The sequence below is a fragment of the Polypterus senegalus genome, chromosome 2 (assembly GCF_016835505.1).
Source record: "Polypterus senegalus isolate Bchr_013 chromosome 2, ASM1683550v1, whole genome shotgun sequence".
NCBI classification, from domain to species: Eukaryota; Metazoa; Chordata; class Cladistia; order Polypteriformes; family Polypteridae; genus Polypterus; species Polypterus senegalus.
In genome coordinates this window covers 319681359-319699082 of record NC_053155.1, presented here as the reverse complement: position 1 = coordinate 319699082, position 17724 = coordinate 319681359, and the positions used below count along the sequence as shown (strand labels likewise).

At 45.9% G+C, this 17724-nt stretch overlaps 1 protein-coding gene across 2 annotated transcripts in view; it reads left to right on the top strand.

Moving 5' to 3' along the window:
* The window catches only part of gtf2e1 (general transcription factor IIE, polypeptide 1, alpha), a 154050-nt gene extending 137126 nt beyond the window's left edge, over positions 1 to 16924 (top strand). For both annotated transcript variants that reach the window (XM_039745956.1, XM_039745955.1), the window contains exons 3-5: positions 7425 to 7626; positions 11313 to 11551; positions 16401 to 16924. In XM_039745956.1, coding sequence (XP_039601890.1) covers positions 7425 to 7626; positions 11313 to 11551; positions 16401 to 16852 — 893 coding nt within the window. In that variant the 3' untranslated portion in view covers positions 16853 to 16924. The remainder of the gene's footprint in view (positions 1 to 7424; positions 7627 to 11312; positions 11552 to 16400) is intronic.
* Positions 16925 to 17724: the final 800 nt, after the last annotated feature.

Sequence of the window (17724 nt, the reverse complement as noted above, 5' to 3'; positions counted from 1 at the left end):
TCAAAAATCAGACGTCCTTGGGGTACGTGACAAGGAGTCCAGTGCTCTTCAAGTGGCCTTCCTGTCTAGATGAACGTTCAGAGAACAACTCTGTCAGAATCGGGCCAAGCTGGTCATGTCGGCACGGACCAGAATCACAAAAGGAGAGTTTCCAACATCTTGTCGTGTCAGATCCATGCCACCAAGAACTGAGGCTGTTCTGGGAGGAAATGGAGTGCCCACCCGCAGTTAACAGTAGTGAGGGTATCTTATATATAAACGTCTACGCATGGAAGTCTGTCCGTCTGTCTGTCTGTCTGTCCAGCCCAGAAGTGAGAGGCTACAGCATGAAGTCTAAAGAAAGTCGCCAAAGTGAAACTTCCGAGGAGAGAGCAACTTGCTTAGCCGCTAATAGACAAAGGGGGCGAGCACATCGACAAGACGAAACCGCCAAGGAAAGAGACCCTCGCTTAGCCGCTAATGCATAACGGAGGCGATTGATCAGTTGAAGTGCCGGAATCCATTATTTCTAGGAGCACAGGCTTACACAGCTAGTGTTTCATAAATCTGGATGTGAATGATAGGCCGAGCGTATTTTAGGTCATCAAAGTATGTCCACTGCCATAGGAAGTTGCCCCCCCCACCCCACCCGATTTAAAAACCCAGCAGTGTTTAGGACAGGATTTGTTCAGGTGCATTCTGGATGAATGCCACGTAATAAAGATGCAATTTTAATTTCCTTCATCTTGATTAGGCCTCGATAATTCTACCGACCTGAAGTGGTAAGGGGAGGGGTGGGATATTTTGGTAATTGAAAAACTTACAATTGTTCTGTGATATTAAAGAGGTGAATTTATTTCTGATTTTTGCATTTTTTTTTTGCCCCCAGCATTAATATCCACTCGGACTTCATTTCCCGGTAGCGCCGTCGCCTGCTCTTCACACGCCGTGTGCGTCTGACTGACTGACAGGCTTCAGAATATAATCGCTGCTTTGTGGCGTCTATGACATATGGAGTCATGAATAAATCAGAGGCTGGCACATCTTATTGGCACATGACAAGCAAGTAATTGGGCAGCCCACTGTGCGCCTCTCGTCTGTACCACTCCTGCTGCGCTATTTCATGTCGCTGATATCATATCCTAGGCTGGGGGTCTCATAATAGGGACCCGATAATAAGACTCATTTATTTTCTCTTTTACTTCATTCGGAAAATGAAGCAAATTTGCGGCCGCGTGTTTTATTACTGTCGCAGTGCGCGGTTTGAATTTATTTTCTTTTTCTGAGCAAAGTTTAGCTACCTGTCTGCTTTCTTTCATAACGTCACGTGTGGCGTCCGGCACTGAACGTTGATGAAGGCGTCTGTTTAAAACGGGGGCTGTCACACTCGCTCCTGGTGCCCCCTTGTGGCTGCAGGCTTCATCATCACTTTACCTTGTGGAAGCTGGCCCGGACACAGACAGGCGGGCACCGAAGGTTCAACCACCAACACATGTTTATTGTACATTCACCAAGCACCCTCAGTCCAGGCCTCACACAATGCCTCTCTTCCTGACCGCCTCCACTCCTCTCCTCCAGGCTTCGTCCTCTTCCACCCGACTCCAGCTAACAAATGGAGGGAGGCGGCCCCTTTTATATCCATCCGGACGTGCTCCAGGTGCCTCCCGATGAACTTGTGGCGGAAGTGCCGGCTGTGCACCCAGATACACCCTCCAGGCGGCGCAACCTGGCGGTGACCACGGGCCCCTGTAGGGTTGAGCTTCCATGCTCCTTTCCCGTGGACCCCATAGCCACCAGGGTGGCTGCCCCCTCGTGGTCTGGAGGAGCCATAATCCTTCTTCCGGTCCTTCCAGGCGTCCCAGCTGGGTACCACCCCCAGCCGCTTGCCACAACCTGCAGTTGGTTGCATTTAATGAGCTGCTCTGTTTTTTATTTTATTTTTTTTCCTCTTCTTTCTGTATTGTGTCTTTTTCAGAATTACGTGCATTTTTGGTTTGCTGTTGTTTGGTTAATTCTGACTTGATCTTCTTTATGTTGATTTTGTGTGTAATTTTATAATGTTGTTATGTTTCTTGTTCTTTGTGGGCGCAGTCCCAGGAAGCGGGGACACCCTGACAGCACTGCTTCTGACCAATCCCCTTAGGCTGTGTAATATTGGCCGAGAAGGTTCAGGAGTTTGGAATCATTCTTTTGTGCCGGTTGCTGTGAGTGTTGTGCTTTTTTGATTTATTGTGATGTTTTTAAAAGATTTTAGGGAAAAACTTGGGTTTCAACTGGGAAAGGTGTTGGTGAAGGCAGCAGGGGGCACTTGCCCTGAGTATCTGAATGTGGATCCCAATACCCCCAAGTGCAGTGACGAGGACACTGTCCTGTAAAAATGGCGCCATCCTTCAGATGAGGTCCTGACTCTATCCCTGGACGTCCTTTATAAAGAGCTGGGTGTGTCCTGATGTCCGGACTGAACTGCCCACCATGGCCTGGTCATTCTGGCCCCCCTAATCATCCCCTGTCTCTAATTGGCTAACTGCCTCTCACTACATCTCAGGTGTGGGATGTGTACTGGTGCAACAATGGCTGCTGTCATGTTATGCAGGTGGACTTTGAGTAGCGAGAAAAAGCATTCTATTAATGTAAAGAATTATTATATAATTGTGATTTGAGGATTTCGTTTGAGACTCGTTTGCTTTTGATTGGCTTATTAGCTTTTTTCTCTTTTGAGCTTTTCTTTGTATGTTTCTGTTTTTTAGCACAAGCACCTCTTGACCTTTGACAAGTTGTTCTTCATTTACCCAGTAACACAAGCTGAGGGTTTCTGGTTATCCCTGCTCTTTTTTTATACCCTGGGTCAGTTTATAGAAGTTTTGCTAGTTCTCTGTTTGGTAGCCTTAGGAGCCCAGCTGAAGTCAGGCGAGCTTCTACTGGGGGGTCTGCCTTCGTGTGGAGCATTTGGAGGACGTTGTAACGGCCGACCCCTTACCCTGACCGGCCACCACACTGCCAAGACTATTACTTGGAATACCTGAGGTTTCTTGCTGTAATCACAAGCCGTACTCCTTACAAGATGTCTTATTTTCCCGAGACAACGAAATAACCAGAGAGTTGTAAAGGGATACAATATCTCACAAAAGTCAGTACACCCCTCACATTTCTGTAAATATTTTATTCTATCTTTTTATGGGACAACACAGAAGATGTGACACTTTGACACAATGTCCAGTAGTCCGCGTACAGCTTGTATCACAGTGTCAATCTGCTGTCCCCTCAACATAACTCAACACACAGCCATTAATGTCTAAACTGCTGGCAACAAAAGTGAGTTCACCCCTAAGTGACAAGTGTCCACATTGTGCCCAATTAGCCATTTTCCCTCCCCGGTGTCATGTGACTCGTTCGTGTTACAAGGTCTCAGGTGTGTTACAGTTGGTGTTCTCGCTCTCACACTCTCTCTCTCTCTCATACTGGTCGCTGGAAGTTCAACATGGCACCTCATGGCAAAGAACTCTCTGAGGATCTGAACAAAAGAATTGTTGCTCCACATAAAGATGGCCGAGGCTATAAGAAGATGGCCAACACCCTGAAACTGAGCTGCAGCACGGTGGCCATGACCATACAGGACAGGTTTAACAGGACAGGCTCCACTCAGAACAGACCTCATCATATCCAGAGGTTGTCTTTTGAGTGCTGCCAGCATTGCTGCAGAGGTCAGCCTGGCAGTGCTCAAACCACACGCCCGCCACACATGGCATCAAATTGGTCTGCATGGCTGTCGTCCCAGAAGGAAGCCTCTTCTAAAGATGATGCACAAGAAAGACAAGCAGACTAAGGACATGGTTTACTGGAACCACATCCTGTGGTCTGATGAGACCAAGATCAACTTATTTGGTTCAGATGGTGTCAAGCGTGTGTGGCGGCAACCAGCTGAGGAGTAAAAAGACAAGTGTGTCTGCCTACAGTCAAGTGTGGTGGCGGGAGTGTCGTGGTTTGGGGCTGCAGAATGGAGAGCTACAGTTCATTGAGGGATCCATGAATGCCAACATGTACTGTGACAAAGTGAAGCAGAGCGTGATCCCCTCCCTTCGGAAACTGTACCACAGGGCAGTATGCCATCATGAAAACAACCCCAAGCACACCTCCAAGACGACAACTGAGGGAAAAAGTGTTGGACTGGCCAAGCATGTCTCCAGACCTAAACACGACTGAACATCTGTGGGGAAGATGGAGGAGCACAGGGTCTCTAACATCCACCAGCTCCGTGATGTCGTCATGGTGGAGTGGAAGAGGATTCCAGTGGCAACCTGTGAAGCTCGTGTGAACTCCATGCCCAAGAGAGTTAAGGCAGTGCTGGAAAATAATGGTGGCCCAGCCACACAAAATATTGACACTTTGGGCACAATTTGGACATTTTTCACTTAGGGGTGGACTCACTTTTGTTGTCAGCAATTTAGACATTAATGGCTGTGTGAGGGACAGCAGATTGACACTGACTACTGGACATTGTGTCAAAGTGTCATATCTTCAGTGTTGTCCAATGACTTTGGTGAGATACTGGAATGTCAAATTAAACAAAGATATACAGTGGGATGCAAAACTTTGGGCAACCTTGTTAATAGTCATTATTTTCCTCTATAAATCGTTGGTTGTTACAATAAAAAATGTCAGTTAAATATATCATATAGGAGACACACACAGTGATATTTGAGAAGTGAAATGAAGTTTATTGGATTTACAGAAAGTGTGTAATAATTGTTCAAACAAAATCAGGCGGGTGCATAAATTTGGGCACCACAAAAACGACATGAAATCAATATTTAGTAGATCCGCCTTTTGTAGAAATTCCAGCCTCTAAACGCTTCCTGTAGGTTCCAATGAGAGTCTGGATTGTGGTTGAAGGTATTTTGGACCATTCCTCTTTACAAAACATCTCGAGTTCATTCAGGTTTGATGGCGTCCGAGCATGGACAGCTCTCTGTAACTCACACCACAGATGTTCAATTCTTTTCAGGTCTGGGGACTGAGATGGCCATTCCAGAACGTTGGACTTGTTCCTCTGCACGAATGCCTTAGTGGATTTTGAGCAGTGTTTCGGGTCGTTGTCTTGTTGAAAGATCCAGCCTTGGCGCAGCTTCAGCTTTGTCACTGATTCCTGGACATTGGTCTCCAGAATCTGCTGATACTGAGTGGAATCCATGCGTCCCTCAGCTTTGACAAGATTCCCAGTCCCTGCACTGGCCACACAGCCCCACAGCATGATGGAACCACCACCATATTTGACTGGAGGTAGCAGGTGTTTTTCTTGGAATGCTGTGTTCTTTTTCCTCCATGCATAACGCCCCTTGTTATGCCCAAATAACTCCATTTTAGTTTCATCAGTCCACAGCACCTTATTCCAAAATGAAGCTGGCTTGTCCAAATGTGCTTGAGCAGACCTCAAGCGGCTCTGTCTGTGCTTCCTCTGCATCACTCTCGCATACAGCATCTCCTTGTGTAAAGTGCGACGAATGGTCGAACGATGCCCAGTGACTCCATCTGCTGCAAGATGATGTTGTAGGTCTTTGGTGCTGCTCTGTGGGTTGACTCTGACTGTTCTCACCATTCGTCACTTCTGTCGATCCGAAATCTTTCTTGGTCTGCCACTTCGAGCCTTAACTTGAACTGAGCCGGTGGTCTTCCATTTCCTCAATATGTTCCTAACTGTGGAAACAGACAGCTTCAATCTCTGGGACAGCTTTCTGTATCCTTCCCCTAAACCATGATGGTGAACAATCTTTGTCTTCAGGTCATTTGAGAGTTGTTTTGTGACCCCCATGTTGCTACTCTTCAGAGAACATTAAAGGAGTAGGGAAACTTACAAAGGACCCCCTTAAATATTCGGATTCACCTGTGTATGTAGGTCAGGGGTCACTGAGCTTACCAAGCCAATTGGAGTTCCAATAATTAGTTCGAAAAGTTTGGGAATCAATAAAATGACAACGGTGCCCAAATTTATGCACCTGCCTGATTTTGTTTGAACAATTATTGCACACTTTCTGTAAATCCAATAAACTTCATTTCACTTCTCAAATCTCACTGTGTGTGTCTCCTATATGATATATTTAACTGACATTTTTTATCGTAACAACCAACCTAGGTGAGCAGAGGCAAGGTGCGCGATTCGAACAGAGGCTGGTGAGTGAATGAGGAGGGCCCGCCCAGCTGCCCACTCCTGACGTCACGCTTCCCCCTCCACTTGGCCCGCAGCCTCTCTCTCAGATTAGCACGAATATATCACTCCTGCAAGTGAACTGATACTTAGCATGATGAGAGAAGTCGCAAAATCAACTGGAATGTTCAAGCAAATTCTAGAAAAAAAATAACGATCGAAATCCATGAAGTAGTTCTCTCGTTTGCTAGCTAAGCAGATTTAAGATACGCCCCAAGGCTGGCACGTGAGTGAGGATGCGCCCGCCCGGCTCCCCCTCCCCTCGGCCTGCTATGTGTCTCTCAGATTCACGTGAATAAATGGCCACCGCAATGGAGCTCTGATACTTAGTGCGATGAGAGAAGTTGCAAAATCAACCGGACTGTTCAAGCAAATTCTAGAAAAAAACAAACCTGATCTAAATCCATGAAGTATTTCTCTTGTGAAAAGTTGGACAGACAGACAGACAGGCGTTTGATTTTTCATATATATTACTTGCTAGCCCCCGTGAAACAGGACAGGGAGGAGGCCCCCCCCACTCCTGACGTCACTCTTCCCCCTCCCCTCGGCTCACAGCCTCTGTCTCAGATTCACACGAATATATCACTCCTGCAAGTGAACTACGATTCTTAGTGCGATGGGAGAAGTCGCAAAATCAACTGGAATGTTGAAGCAAATTCTAGAAAAAAATCTGTGAAGTAGTTCTCTTGTGAAAAGCAGACAGAGATACAGAGAGACAGACAGATGTTGGATTTTATGTATATAGAGAGAGATTCTGTTAAGTAACGCGCTACAATTATTAATGAACCCATTAACGGGGAGTGTGCGCCCACTGCTGGATACACGTGCTAAACGTGAGTCATAGGTGAGTCGCTTGATGAGAGATGGCGAATGATCTTTTCAAACCTCAGACGGTGCTCTGATGTGATTTTTTTTTTTTTTCCTAACCTTACTTCACCCCTGCCGTCTTATTCTTTGTAACGACTCTGATTTGTGAAGTGGGCTTCGCTTCGGGTACGAGGTCCTTATTCGCTTTTGGCTCCGCCCCCCGTGTCTGTTTAACTTTATTATTTTTTCCCGTTTGTTTTACAAGTCCAGCGCCTTTGTAGCTTCACACTGCACTGCTTTTAGGCTTCGGCTCTTTGTAAAGCACTTCCTTGTTTCTCCCGGTGGTCCGCTGGTGGTCAGTTCAATTCCGTTTGTGTTCCCCTTCACAGAGTACGACCCCCATTCAGCACATCTAATCATTTTCTTTTATCAATTGCAGGAACCTTCCGGTGCACATTTTGCCAGACAGAAGTAGAAGAAGATGAGTCTGCCTTGCCAAAAAAGGACGCCAGGACCCTTGTCGCAAGGTTTAACGAGCAAATTGAACCGATTTACGCTCTCCTTCGAGAAACTGAAGACATCAACCTGTCTTACGACTTACTGGAGCCCGAGCCCACCGAGATTCCAGCACTCAAGCAGAGGTCAGTGATTAATAAAGCAGTCGCGTATGGGTCCTTGAAAAAAGGCCTTCAGCCCCTTAAACGATTTTCACTTTTCTTCATCTCTGATTCTCAACTTTTACAGAAAGGTTCTTTTATTTTTTTTTTTGCTGCTAATCGACAAAAACAATGGAATTCATGACAACTGAAAAGAAACAAATTGGACACCTTCCGGGACAAAATCAGCATTGTGAGATTTCCAGCAATATCGGTGGCTCCCTTTGCTGAGTACCGCATATCACCTGACTCACTCCCCTATTGGTCGGTGGTCTCCACCTGGTGATCCCCTGTTACTCACTCTATTGATGAGGATAAACCAGAAAGCACCCTTCGTCATCGAGGGTCCAACATGAATGGGGAGACCAAACCAAAAGCACCGAGACCTCTGAGCTCAGTGCAGCTCACCATACAGAAGTGGGGGGAAAAAAAGGGGAAATCATAGACACACTGCCAAGTCAGCCCACCCTGATCAGAGAGAGGCCACTTGCTGTAATGCCACTTGTCACTTGAATCTGTGACATTCAATGGCTCAACAGTTGCCAAGGCAGGGCACAAAAGGGGCTTTCATGAAGAAACAGGCCCTGGCTGAGAAAAATGTCAATGGCCGTGTTGGCTAACAATTTATCAGATGAAGATGAGGCAGAAAGTGCTGTCATCTGATGAGGCCGAAGGGGAGACTTGTGACCTGAACAGGAAGAGGGGCTTGAGATCGCCGTTATAGACATCACTCGGTGTCTTCAGCATTGGTCTTTTGTATCCAGCAGGGAGTGCTGGCTCCCTTGTTGGAATGAGTTTGTCTGTAATTACGGCGTGTTACATAACCCGAAACTATATAGTTATAATATAAAAAGGCAATACGGCGGTAAGAAATCACATAGGAGAAATAACTTAGCTTTCTTTAATGATGGTTTACGCTGCGTATCAGACGAGGAAGCCATGACAAGAACCCAGTTTAGGAGTTGGAGCCCGATGTGTAGAGTCTGCCATTTCCGCCGCTGCTTTGGAAGGATCTTCAGGATCAGATGATGTTATCTCCCATCTGTCCGTCGGCTTCAAAGGTGTGCCGGGCAATGTTCCAAGGCTTTATACTCTTCCTTCATATGCAGGCCCCCACCTCCAAACAAGGCACAGAGGACTCAGTTTCATGCTGACTCTGACACACAGAATTGCCCGTGTTGCAATAGTCCCTAACTGTCTTGTTTTTTAATGCTTGCCTAGCAGTTCTTATACGGTGAACTCCTGTGTGCTGAATCTGGCTTTGTGTTAGCTGTACATGTGAGAACAAAGAAAAGTGGATTTATAAAACATTTTTGTACAGAGCACGGTGACATATTAAACGTATATGCATATTACAGTCCACCCTTTGTCACTGTGTCTGTGACAAACCAATCCCTGAGAGTCTTGTCCACAAACCCAAAGGTACAGGATCCCCTCCCTCTCAGTGTAAACAGCTCCTTAAGAAGTTTTGTGGAAATGTGGGGTGTAGTGCCGATGCAGCTCCTGTTTTATTCGTCTGATATACAAGCGTAAATAAATATTTACAATAGTAAAATTGATAAGTTACAATACAATTGGACGAACAATTACATTTAACGTAGTGTTACTAAAAAGTGATCAGTAAATCCCACCAGTGGTGTAGGTGGAGATCTCCTGTTGTCTTTCATTACTTACATAGTCAGTGTTGTAACTAAACATCACTGGGCCCGTGCAGTGGGTACCACAGCCTCAGATTACAGTTTAAATCTATAGAGCACCTTGGGCGGACTTTACTAGCCTTTGGCACTTATAACGTTTCTAACTACAGTATGTTGATTTATGTGCCCACCCTTTGGTGTCTGATCCCTTTAAATGAGTTACAGTAGTTGTAAGACAAATCAGATGCTATTCCAGATCTATTGCTATGATTATTAATAATTGTTCTTTTCCAGTATTATTGCATAATTTGTCCACTATCTTTTACCCTCCCCAACTGCACTATGGGATGTTGTATTCCCTTTCAGTTTACAATTGAACATCATTGGTAGTAAATTATGCATATCCTCATACCCTTGAGCCCATCTTATAATACTTTCAAGTATATTCCTAAACTTTTCTATAGATAGACAATTCAAAACAAACATTTTGTTCGTAAACCAAGTTGTTCGCATGTCAGGCCGGTCGTATATCGTGGGTCGACTGTATATCTTTATAGTTTCGAGTTATGTAACACGCCGCAATCACGAAGGAGCTTATTTCAACAAGGGAGCTAGCGCCCCCTGCTGGATACAGGTGGCTTTCAGTGTGCCAGTTTCTGTACACCATGGCAGAGCAGCAGGACACCAGGGGCTCATCCTGCGGCATCAAGATTTTCACCCAATCAGAGACGATGTGCTGAGGACCAGAAGGAGAACAGCGTGGTCAGCCACCACCCACAAAAGAAATTAGTGCGAAAAAGCTGGCAGAAAACACAGAGACCCCGGGACACCGGTCAGCAGTCTGAAGCGGTTTTCATCCAAAACGCCACTCCTCAGAGATGACAATAAAGACTAATGACAAAAACATGAGGACAGTGGGGTGCAGACAAATGGCAGCAGCTGCTTTGGACCGATGAGTCCAAATGTTTGTCTGCAGTCCACGGAAAGGCTGGAGAATGGGCCACGGTTGAGCGTCTGCAAGGCATTGGAGCTTCATCCGTGCAAACAGAGGGGGTGATTTTACCGTACAGGCAGTTTCTTACCCATCATGCATCAGGGAGGCATCTGGTTGGCCCCAAACACAAAGTCAAAATCATCCCAAGAGGAACAGGGAAACCCGCATTGGATGGCATGGCTGTCACGGAGCCCTGTCCTCCACATCGTCAATGCCAGTCTGGAGTTAGTGAGAACAAAGCCCAGGCAAGGACCTCCATGACAGGGGGGCACAGGGTGGGCACACCAGATAGGGACAGAGTTCATCGAATTTTGTTTTTCTTGTTACTTCACTTTCATGATAATTGACTGTGAACGTTTTCCTACTTTGCGCCATTTTGCCCAGCCTTGCATGTGAGGAGTCAGCCAAGAGCCACCATCACCGTGTTGTTGTTCTGGCACACACAGTTAACATCTGCTCTCTGACGGAAAGCTGGGGAGACGGGACAATCATCCAGAGCAGCAATGGAGTAGCCTAACATGAAGAAGAAGAACGTCTTTGAGTGGCCCACTCAGCCCTCACCTTCATCTGTGGTGAGACCTACCTGGCACAGCATGAGGAGGACTGAGCTCATCTTCATCCATCATAGAGACAGACCCAAAAAGAGGACCTCCTGTAATCGCCGAGAGGGGGGCTTTAAAAATCTGTCGTCATTTTAGCTTTTTAATACCAGGGGCTTTCAAAACGTTTACGCACTTTAATATTTCTGTTGGAAACAGTGAATGGCGGGAAGGAGGAGGAGTAATTGGGCATTAAAAAGTTGGGGACTCTGTAGAAAAGTGATGTGTTTTTGAAATCCTTAATAAATAAGAGTTTAAAAAAGTGAGGAAACCTTCTGAACGTCGCTCGTAGTTTAGAGAAACTCGACAGAATCCAAGGTCGTGAGAGCCATTTGTGTGGAGAAAGCAGGAGGGAGCGCCTGTCGTGCCACAAGTTCATTATAAGCTCCGTGGTTATCAAGACGTCTTAATGTTTCTGTGTTTCCATCTGTCGTTTTCCAGCAGGGAACGGGCCGCCGCTGCAGCAGGTGGCACGTTACCAGCAGGACCCCATAAGGAGAACTGGGCGAGCAAGAGTTCCGTTTACGACGGCTTCTACACTCAAGACGTCATCATCAACATGGGAGAGGAGGATCAGAGGCATTTAACCAATGATGGGAAAGCTCCAAAAGAGAGGCCTGTCTGGTTAACTGAGAGCACCGTACAGGGGGCTTACCGGGAGTCGGAAGACATGAAGGACGGTAAGAGAGAGGGGGGTGGCTGGGGTGTCCACATGCTCTGTGTCTGGAGATTTACTGTGTAAATGATGAAGAGTCGAACACGCGCCGGGCTTGGCAGTAGATTCGAATTTTACTGACAGCCCCCAGGTCATTCGGGGGGCAGCTGTGCACACAAAGTGACATTGGTGTGATTTAGGGTCCTCCTCTTAGGTCTTTACTTATCTTGAAATGGATGCCTCCGAGTTTGCATGACCCACTGCCCACTCTGGCTTAATGACCCTTTACCTCTGATTTTTAGATGACCCACTGCCCACCCCTGCCTCATGACCCTCTTCTGTTGGGGTTGGGGGGACTTAGAAGTTTTCCCAGCTTCTGTTACAAACTACATGACCGTCTGTCTCCGAGTTTACCTGAGCCTCTGCCCACCGCTGCTTCATAACCCTCTTCTATTAGGGGGACTTGACCCTTGACCCTTTGCCTCCACTTTTACATGACCGACAGCCCACCCCGGCTTCATGAACTTCTGCCTCTGATTTTAGACGACCCTCTGTCCACTCTGGCTACATGACCTATTATGGCCAGAATGGATCCTACTCCATTGGGTCCTTGAACAAGACCTTTAACCTGAAAAGTTGCTCCGGGGGCGCTGGCTGTGCAATGGCTGACCCTGCACTCTGACACAATCCCAACCCCCCCAAAAGGTCCGGGAAACTGACTGTTTCAATTCAGGGGTTAGAAAAGTACATGAGATCAAAGTCGATCTGTCATCATCCTCATCCTCACTATCAAGCAGCACTTCTTATACAGTGGTGAAGATGCGCAGTTTCAGTAACGATGCCCACCCGCTCAGTGTGTCCGTGTGGTCCATTCCCACTGTGGTGATTCCCACCCGTTTCGTGATCTGAGTGACAAGCTGACTAATCAGAGAGCAGCGAGGCACAGGCAGTCTGTCACATGCTGATGTCACCTGGTGACTTTGTGATTTGGTGGCACCTCTTACTTACGTTTGTCTGTCTCTAGGACGTTAGTCCTGAAACTCAGGGTCGCGACCCCTTATTGGTCAGCGTGTTGTCTGCCTTTGGGTCATGAATCGAAATAGCACACAGTTGGAAAGGGTCACTCGCATAGTTAGCGGGTACCGACTAGTCTGTAAGGGGGACACCCTCTCCCCGTCAGTGATTCAACAAGAGGAATCCCCCAAAAGCGCCCACCCAATGTCTTTCGGGATTCTCCAAAGTGGAACCCTCCTGGGATGATAGTCTGTGGCAACTCCGGGCCTGGAAGACACAAGAAAGCCAAAATTGGAGCCAGTGGTCCAGGAAGTCAGTTCGGGGCTTGATTGGTTGTACAGTTTAGTTCTGGGGGGGCCCAGTCAGTCATTGTCATCTTTAATTGATGATTTTTTTTTCCTTTTATTTCACATATAGAGAAGTGCTGTAGTGTCAGATTTGCACTCCTATTTGCATTTGACCCCAAGGTACTTAAACTCGCCCACCTGTGCCAGTTCACAGCCTGCCAGATGATGAAACCAACAGGGCCACGTCATCTGCAGAAAAGCATTGACACAATTCTGAAGCCACCAAACTGGTCACCCTCACCTGCTCCATGATAATCACAGACAGGGTAGGAGGCGCAGCTCAGCCCTGGCGGGGGTCCCACACCCGCTGTGAATGTGGCGGATGATGTTGTGAGTGTGCGGACTCGGCTCTCACTGGGATTGTAAAGGGTCTGAGTAGCCCTCATTAAGACGTCTAATGTTTTGTTATGTGTGACGCCGTTGCTTTGTGTGCTTTTCAGAAAACTTGGATATGTTGGTTAAAAATATTCGTTCCTCAAAGAGTTAACGTACAAGGCGGTGGCCCTGTTAATTCTGGCAGCAGGTACAGCAGAAAACTTTGGGCACCTCGGGTCTAAAATATCTGTAACTGTGGAGAGCTAAGCAAGTAGAACCTCAACTCAACTCAACTTATTGTCATTCATACACACACATTTAACACTCACCATCATATAACCAAAAAAGGTGCAATAATAGAAAATACAAAAGAGAAACACACAGATCTATAAAGCTGGAGCAATGCTCAACATCCACAGTGAAATGACAATACAGATGTGACGCTGGGTGACATGTCAGAGTTCAGAAGTCCGACAGCCTGCAGAGAGAAGCTGTGCTGGGGTCTTACTCTGCCGGCCCCAATGCTGTAATATCTTCTACCTGATGACAGGAGGTGAAGCAAAATGTGTGACAGGTGAGGAGCGTCTCCCACAATGGCGGGGGCTCAGCGCGTGCAGCATGTCTAGAAAATGTCCGGGACTGAAGAGAGAAGAGGGAGACCCCTATGACCCTCTCGGCTGTCCTCTCAGTGTGCTGCGAGATCTTGCGTTCTTGTGGGCTTTGCTGTTCCCAAACCACACAGTGGTACAGTCTGCCTGCACTTTTAACGAGGTTGTCGATTCGGTGGTCCTCTCTTGATGTGATGTCACCAGCCCAGCACTCCACACTGGCCATCACACAGGTGGGAGGGACGTCACCACTCACATTAAAGGAACTCAGTATCCTATAAAAGAAGAGTCAGCTCTGGCCTTACTTCTGTAGTTCCTCTGTGTTATGAGACCAGTCCAATCTGTCGTTGATGTGGACCCCAAGGACTTGTAGGACTGTACCACCTCAACATCCACTGCTGAATACTGATCAGACATGGAGGCTCTTTGGTGCGGTGAAAGTCAATAAGCAGTTCTTTGGTTTTGCTGATGCTCAGTTGCAGTCAATTCTCAAAGAGTCCCCCCCCACCCTGACTCCTCTCCTTTGTCTCATCCCCCATATCAACACACCCCATCAGTGCAGAATCAGCTAAGAATGTCTGCCAGTGACCCGACCTGCTGTTAGATTACTAGTCGGAGGTGTGAAGAGTAAAGCAGGGAGGCCTGTTCATGTGGTGTCACACAGTCCTCGAGTCTCCGCCGGACATGATAGTCCATCACCAGGACACTGCAGGCTCACCCATCTGCACGTCTTTGAGTTTACTGGCTGGATGGTAATGAAGCCACTGGAGAAAATAAAACAAAAAAACGTCATCCACATGGTGCGGCCAGCTGAGAATAAGCTTTACGGAGCAGATTGATAACTCCATCCTCCACTCCAACCTTTTCGTCTAATAGGCAAACATATTGGCACATTGTGGCTAAAAACGTTCTGTTTTGACTTCATCAGTCTGAAGGACTTGTGTCCAAAATGCTTCAGGCGTCTTTAGATGTTCGTTTGCAAACTCCTGACACTGAATTTTATGGTGAGGACACAGCAAAGGTCTTCTTCTGATGTCTTTTCCATGAAGGATGGATAGATACCTGTAGGTATGTTAGGCACTATATAATAGATAGATAGTTGATAGATGAAAGGCACTATATAATAGATAGATAAATAGACTTTATTTTAGTATAGTTGGATAGATAGATGATATGAAAAGTACTATATAATAGATAAATATATAGATATGTAAGGCACTATATAATAGATAGATAAGGCACTATATAATAGATAATTGTGATAGGCACTGATAGATAGATGGATGTAAAAGGCACTATATAATAGATAGATGGATAGATAAATAGACTTTATTTTAGCATAGTTGGCAGGATAAATATGAAAAGCACTATATGATAGATATGATAGGCACTATGTAATAGGTAGACTTGAAAGGTGCTATATAATTGATGGACATAAGGCACTATATAATAGATTTGATTTTAGTATAGTTGGCAGGATAGATAGATATGAAAAGCACTGTTTGATTGATAGATGGATAGATATGTAAGACACTATATAATAGATGAAAGGCACTATATAATAGATAGCTAGATATAAAGACACTATATGATAGATGAATGGATGTGAAAAGCAGTATGTGATAGATAGATAAACAGACCTTATTTTAGTATAGTTGGATAGATAGATAGATAGATGATATGAAAAGCACTATATAATAGATAAATATATAGATGTGAAAGGCACTATATAGTAGATAATTGTGATAGACACTGATTGATCGATGGATAGATAAATAGACTTTATTTTAGTATAGTTGGCAGGATAGCATTATATAGTTGATAGATATATAAGGCGCCATATAATAAATAGATAGATGACTTTATTGATTATTCATAAATATGTGTGCAGGTGTCGCTGCACCACCACTCCAAGTCTTCCTGGAGGTCTTTTTCCAGTCAGACAGGGACTTTGCTGTGCAGGTCCCTCTGAACGTTTTCTTGGCCTTCGAGCCCTCAGCTTGACTGCCACCTCTCCCATTGACTGCCGTTTCTTCATTTGCTGTCTTTTTAATGGCCTTCCCCAGCTTTGTGGGCTTTGATTCTTTTAATCGTTCAGGGTGCTGTGCAGCTGCTTAGTTAGAGGAGCTCACGGCTGCGGATTGTTGGTTTGAGGAGTCCGAGATTTGACCCTTGGCCTCGCCGGGCCTTTCCTAAAGGTGATGGTTAACAAGTCCTAACCCTAAGACGCAAATGAGGGTCTGAGATTTGTTAAATGTTATTGGAGACCTCAGATTCCTTGGGGCGCCCAGATGTTCTACACGAGCCTCCCCAGTTGTATGATTTGAAATGAATTCACTGATCTGTTTAAAATGCTGAAAAGAGGGTTTCCTGTTCAGCTTTAGGCCTCCTGGAGGTCAGTTCGTCATCAGCTGACTTCACTATTGACAGTTGACACCGACTTTGACCAGGGGTGCCCAGACTTTTGCATGCCACTGTTTTGATTATATTGATTGTATACGTATTCAGCTGTTCGGTGGTGGCGTCCACCCAAATGAGTAGTAAATGTACAGCCTGTCATTTTGTGTCACATTATTGTCTTTTCCTTCAGGAGGCATGGGAATGGAGGGTCTGCACAACGCCGAAGATGGAAAAGGCGCATTGCAAGATGAGAACGAGGAGGTGATGCGCGCCCTCCTGATTCACGAGAAGAGGAGTGCGGCTGCTGCTCCGGCGGCGGCGGGGACAGCGGCGGCTGTGACGGGTGGAGTGTCCCTCTTCAGCGCTAACCCCAGCGATTCAGAAAGTGACACCAGCGAATCCGATGAAGATTCTCCAGTGCGGCCATCGGTGGTGCCTCAGTACCAGAGGAATGAGGAGGATGACGATGATGATGACGAATTCGAGGAAGTTGGCGATGAGCCTACTGTCCTCGTGGCTGGCCAGCCGTATTCGTATAGCCAAGTAAGTCAAAGGCCCGAGCTCGTCAGCCAGATGAGCCCCGAAGAAAAAGAAGCGTACATCGAAATGGGACAGAAGATGTTCCAGGACATTTACGACTGAGGTGGACGCGCGCCTCCTTTTAAATGACCGTTTGTGGTGTTTTTAGAACTCCTTGGACTTTTACTGTTCCCCCTCTTTTACGACTCGTGTTTCTAGGATAAGCCATACGAGCAGCACGTGTGCTGGCAGCTTTGATCAGATCTACAACGGGACCACCAGTTGGGCACTCGTTACCAGCTTAGGCGTTTTATCATCTATTTATTTTGCTGTTCGCCATTTTTAAAACATGACCCAGAGGACTAGTATTAGGATTTTATTTAAGAGATTACATTTGCATGTTTTTTTTTCCCGCTTTTTATATCCTAAGCAGGTTTTTCTCCCTTTCTGTTAAAACTGTGTGGATCGAGACATGCCAAGTGACGACGTCTGGTCTTTGTGTGACTTTATGGCCGACGTCTTGTGAGTTGTGCTCTGCTTCTCTTACAGAAGGCTGTGTGCTCAGAGCAGGACGCTGGCGGTGCCAAGACGTTCATACGGTAGATATAAATATTTATATATGCTTTATGATCTCATTTACAGAGGGTGGGTGTGTGACTATAGATAATATCAAATACACACCGTGTGTAAAGTTAGCACTCACTCACACACACACACACACACACGGACAGCGTGCCCTCATTAATCACACAATTGGCGCAGGGCAAATAAACTTTACTGGCATCATTCTAACCACATGACTTTTATTTGTATGTAGAATTTAAATGTTTTTATTCACATTTCTAGAAATGCAAATATATATTTTTTAAATAATAAAATCAAGTAATAAAACCGATTCTCCTTTAAACTGTAACCATTGTCCCTGTGTAAGTTATTACTTTTTTTGGTGCATTCATATTTAATTCAGTGAGCGTGTGCTGTCATCGCCATGTCTG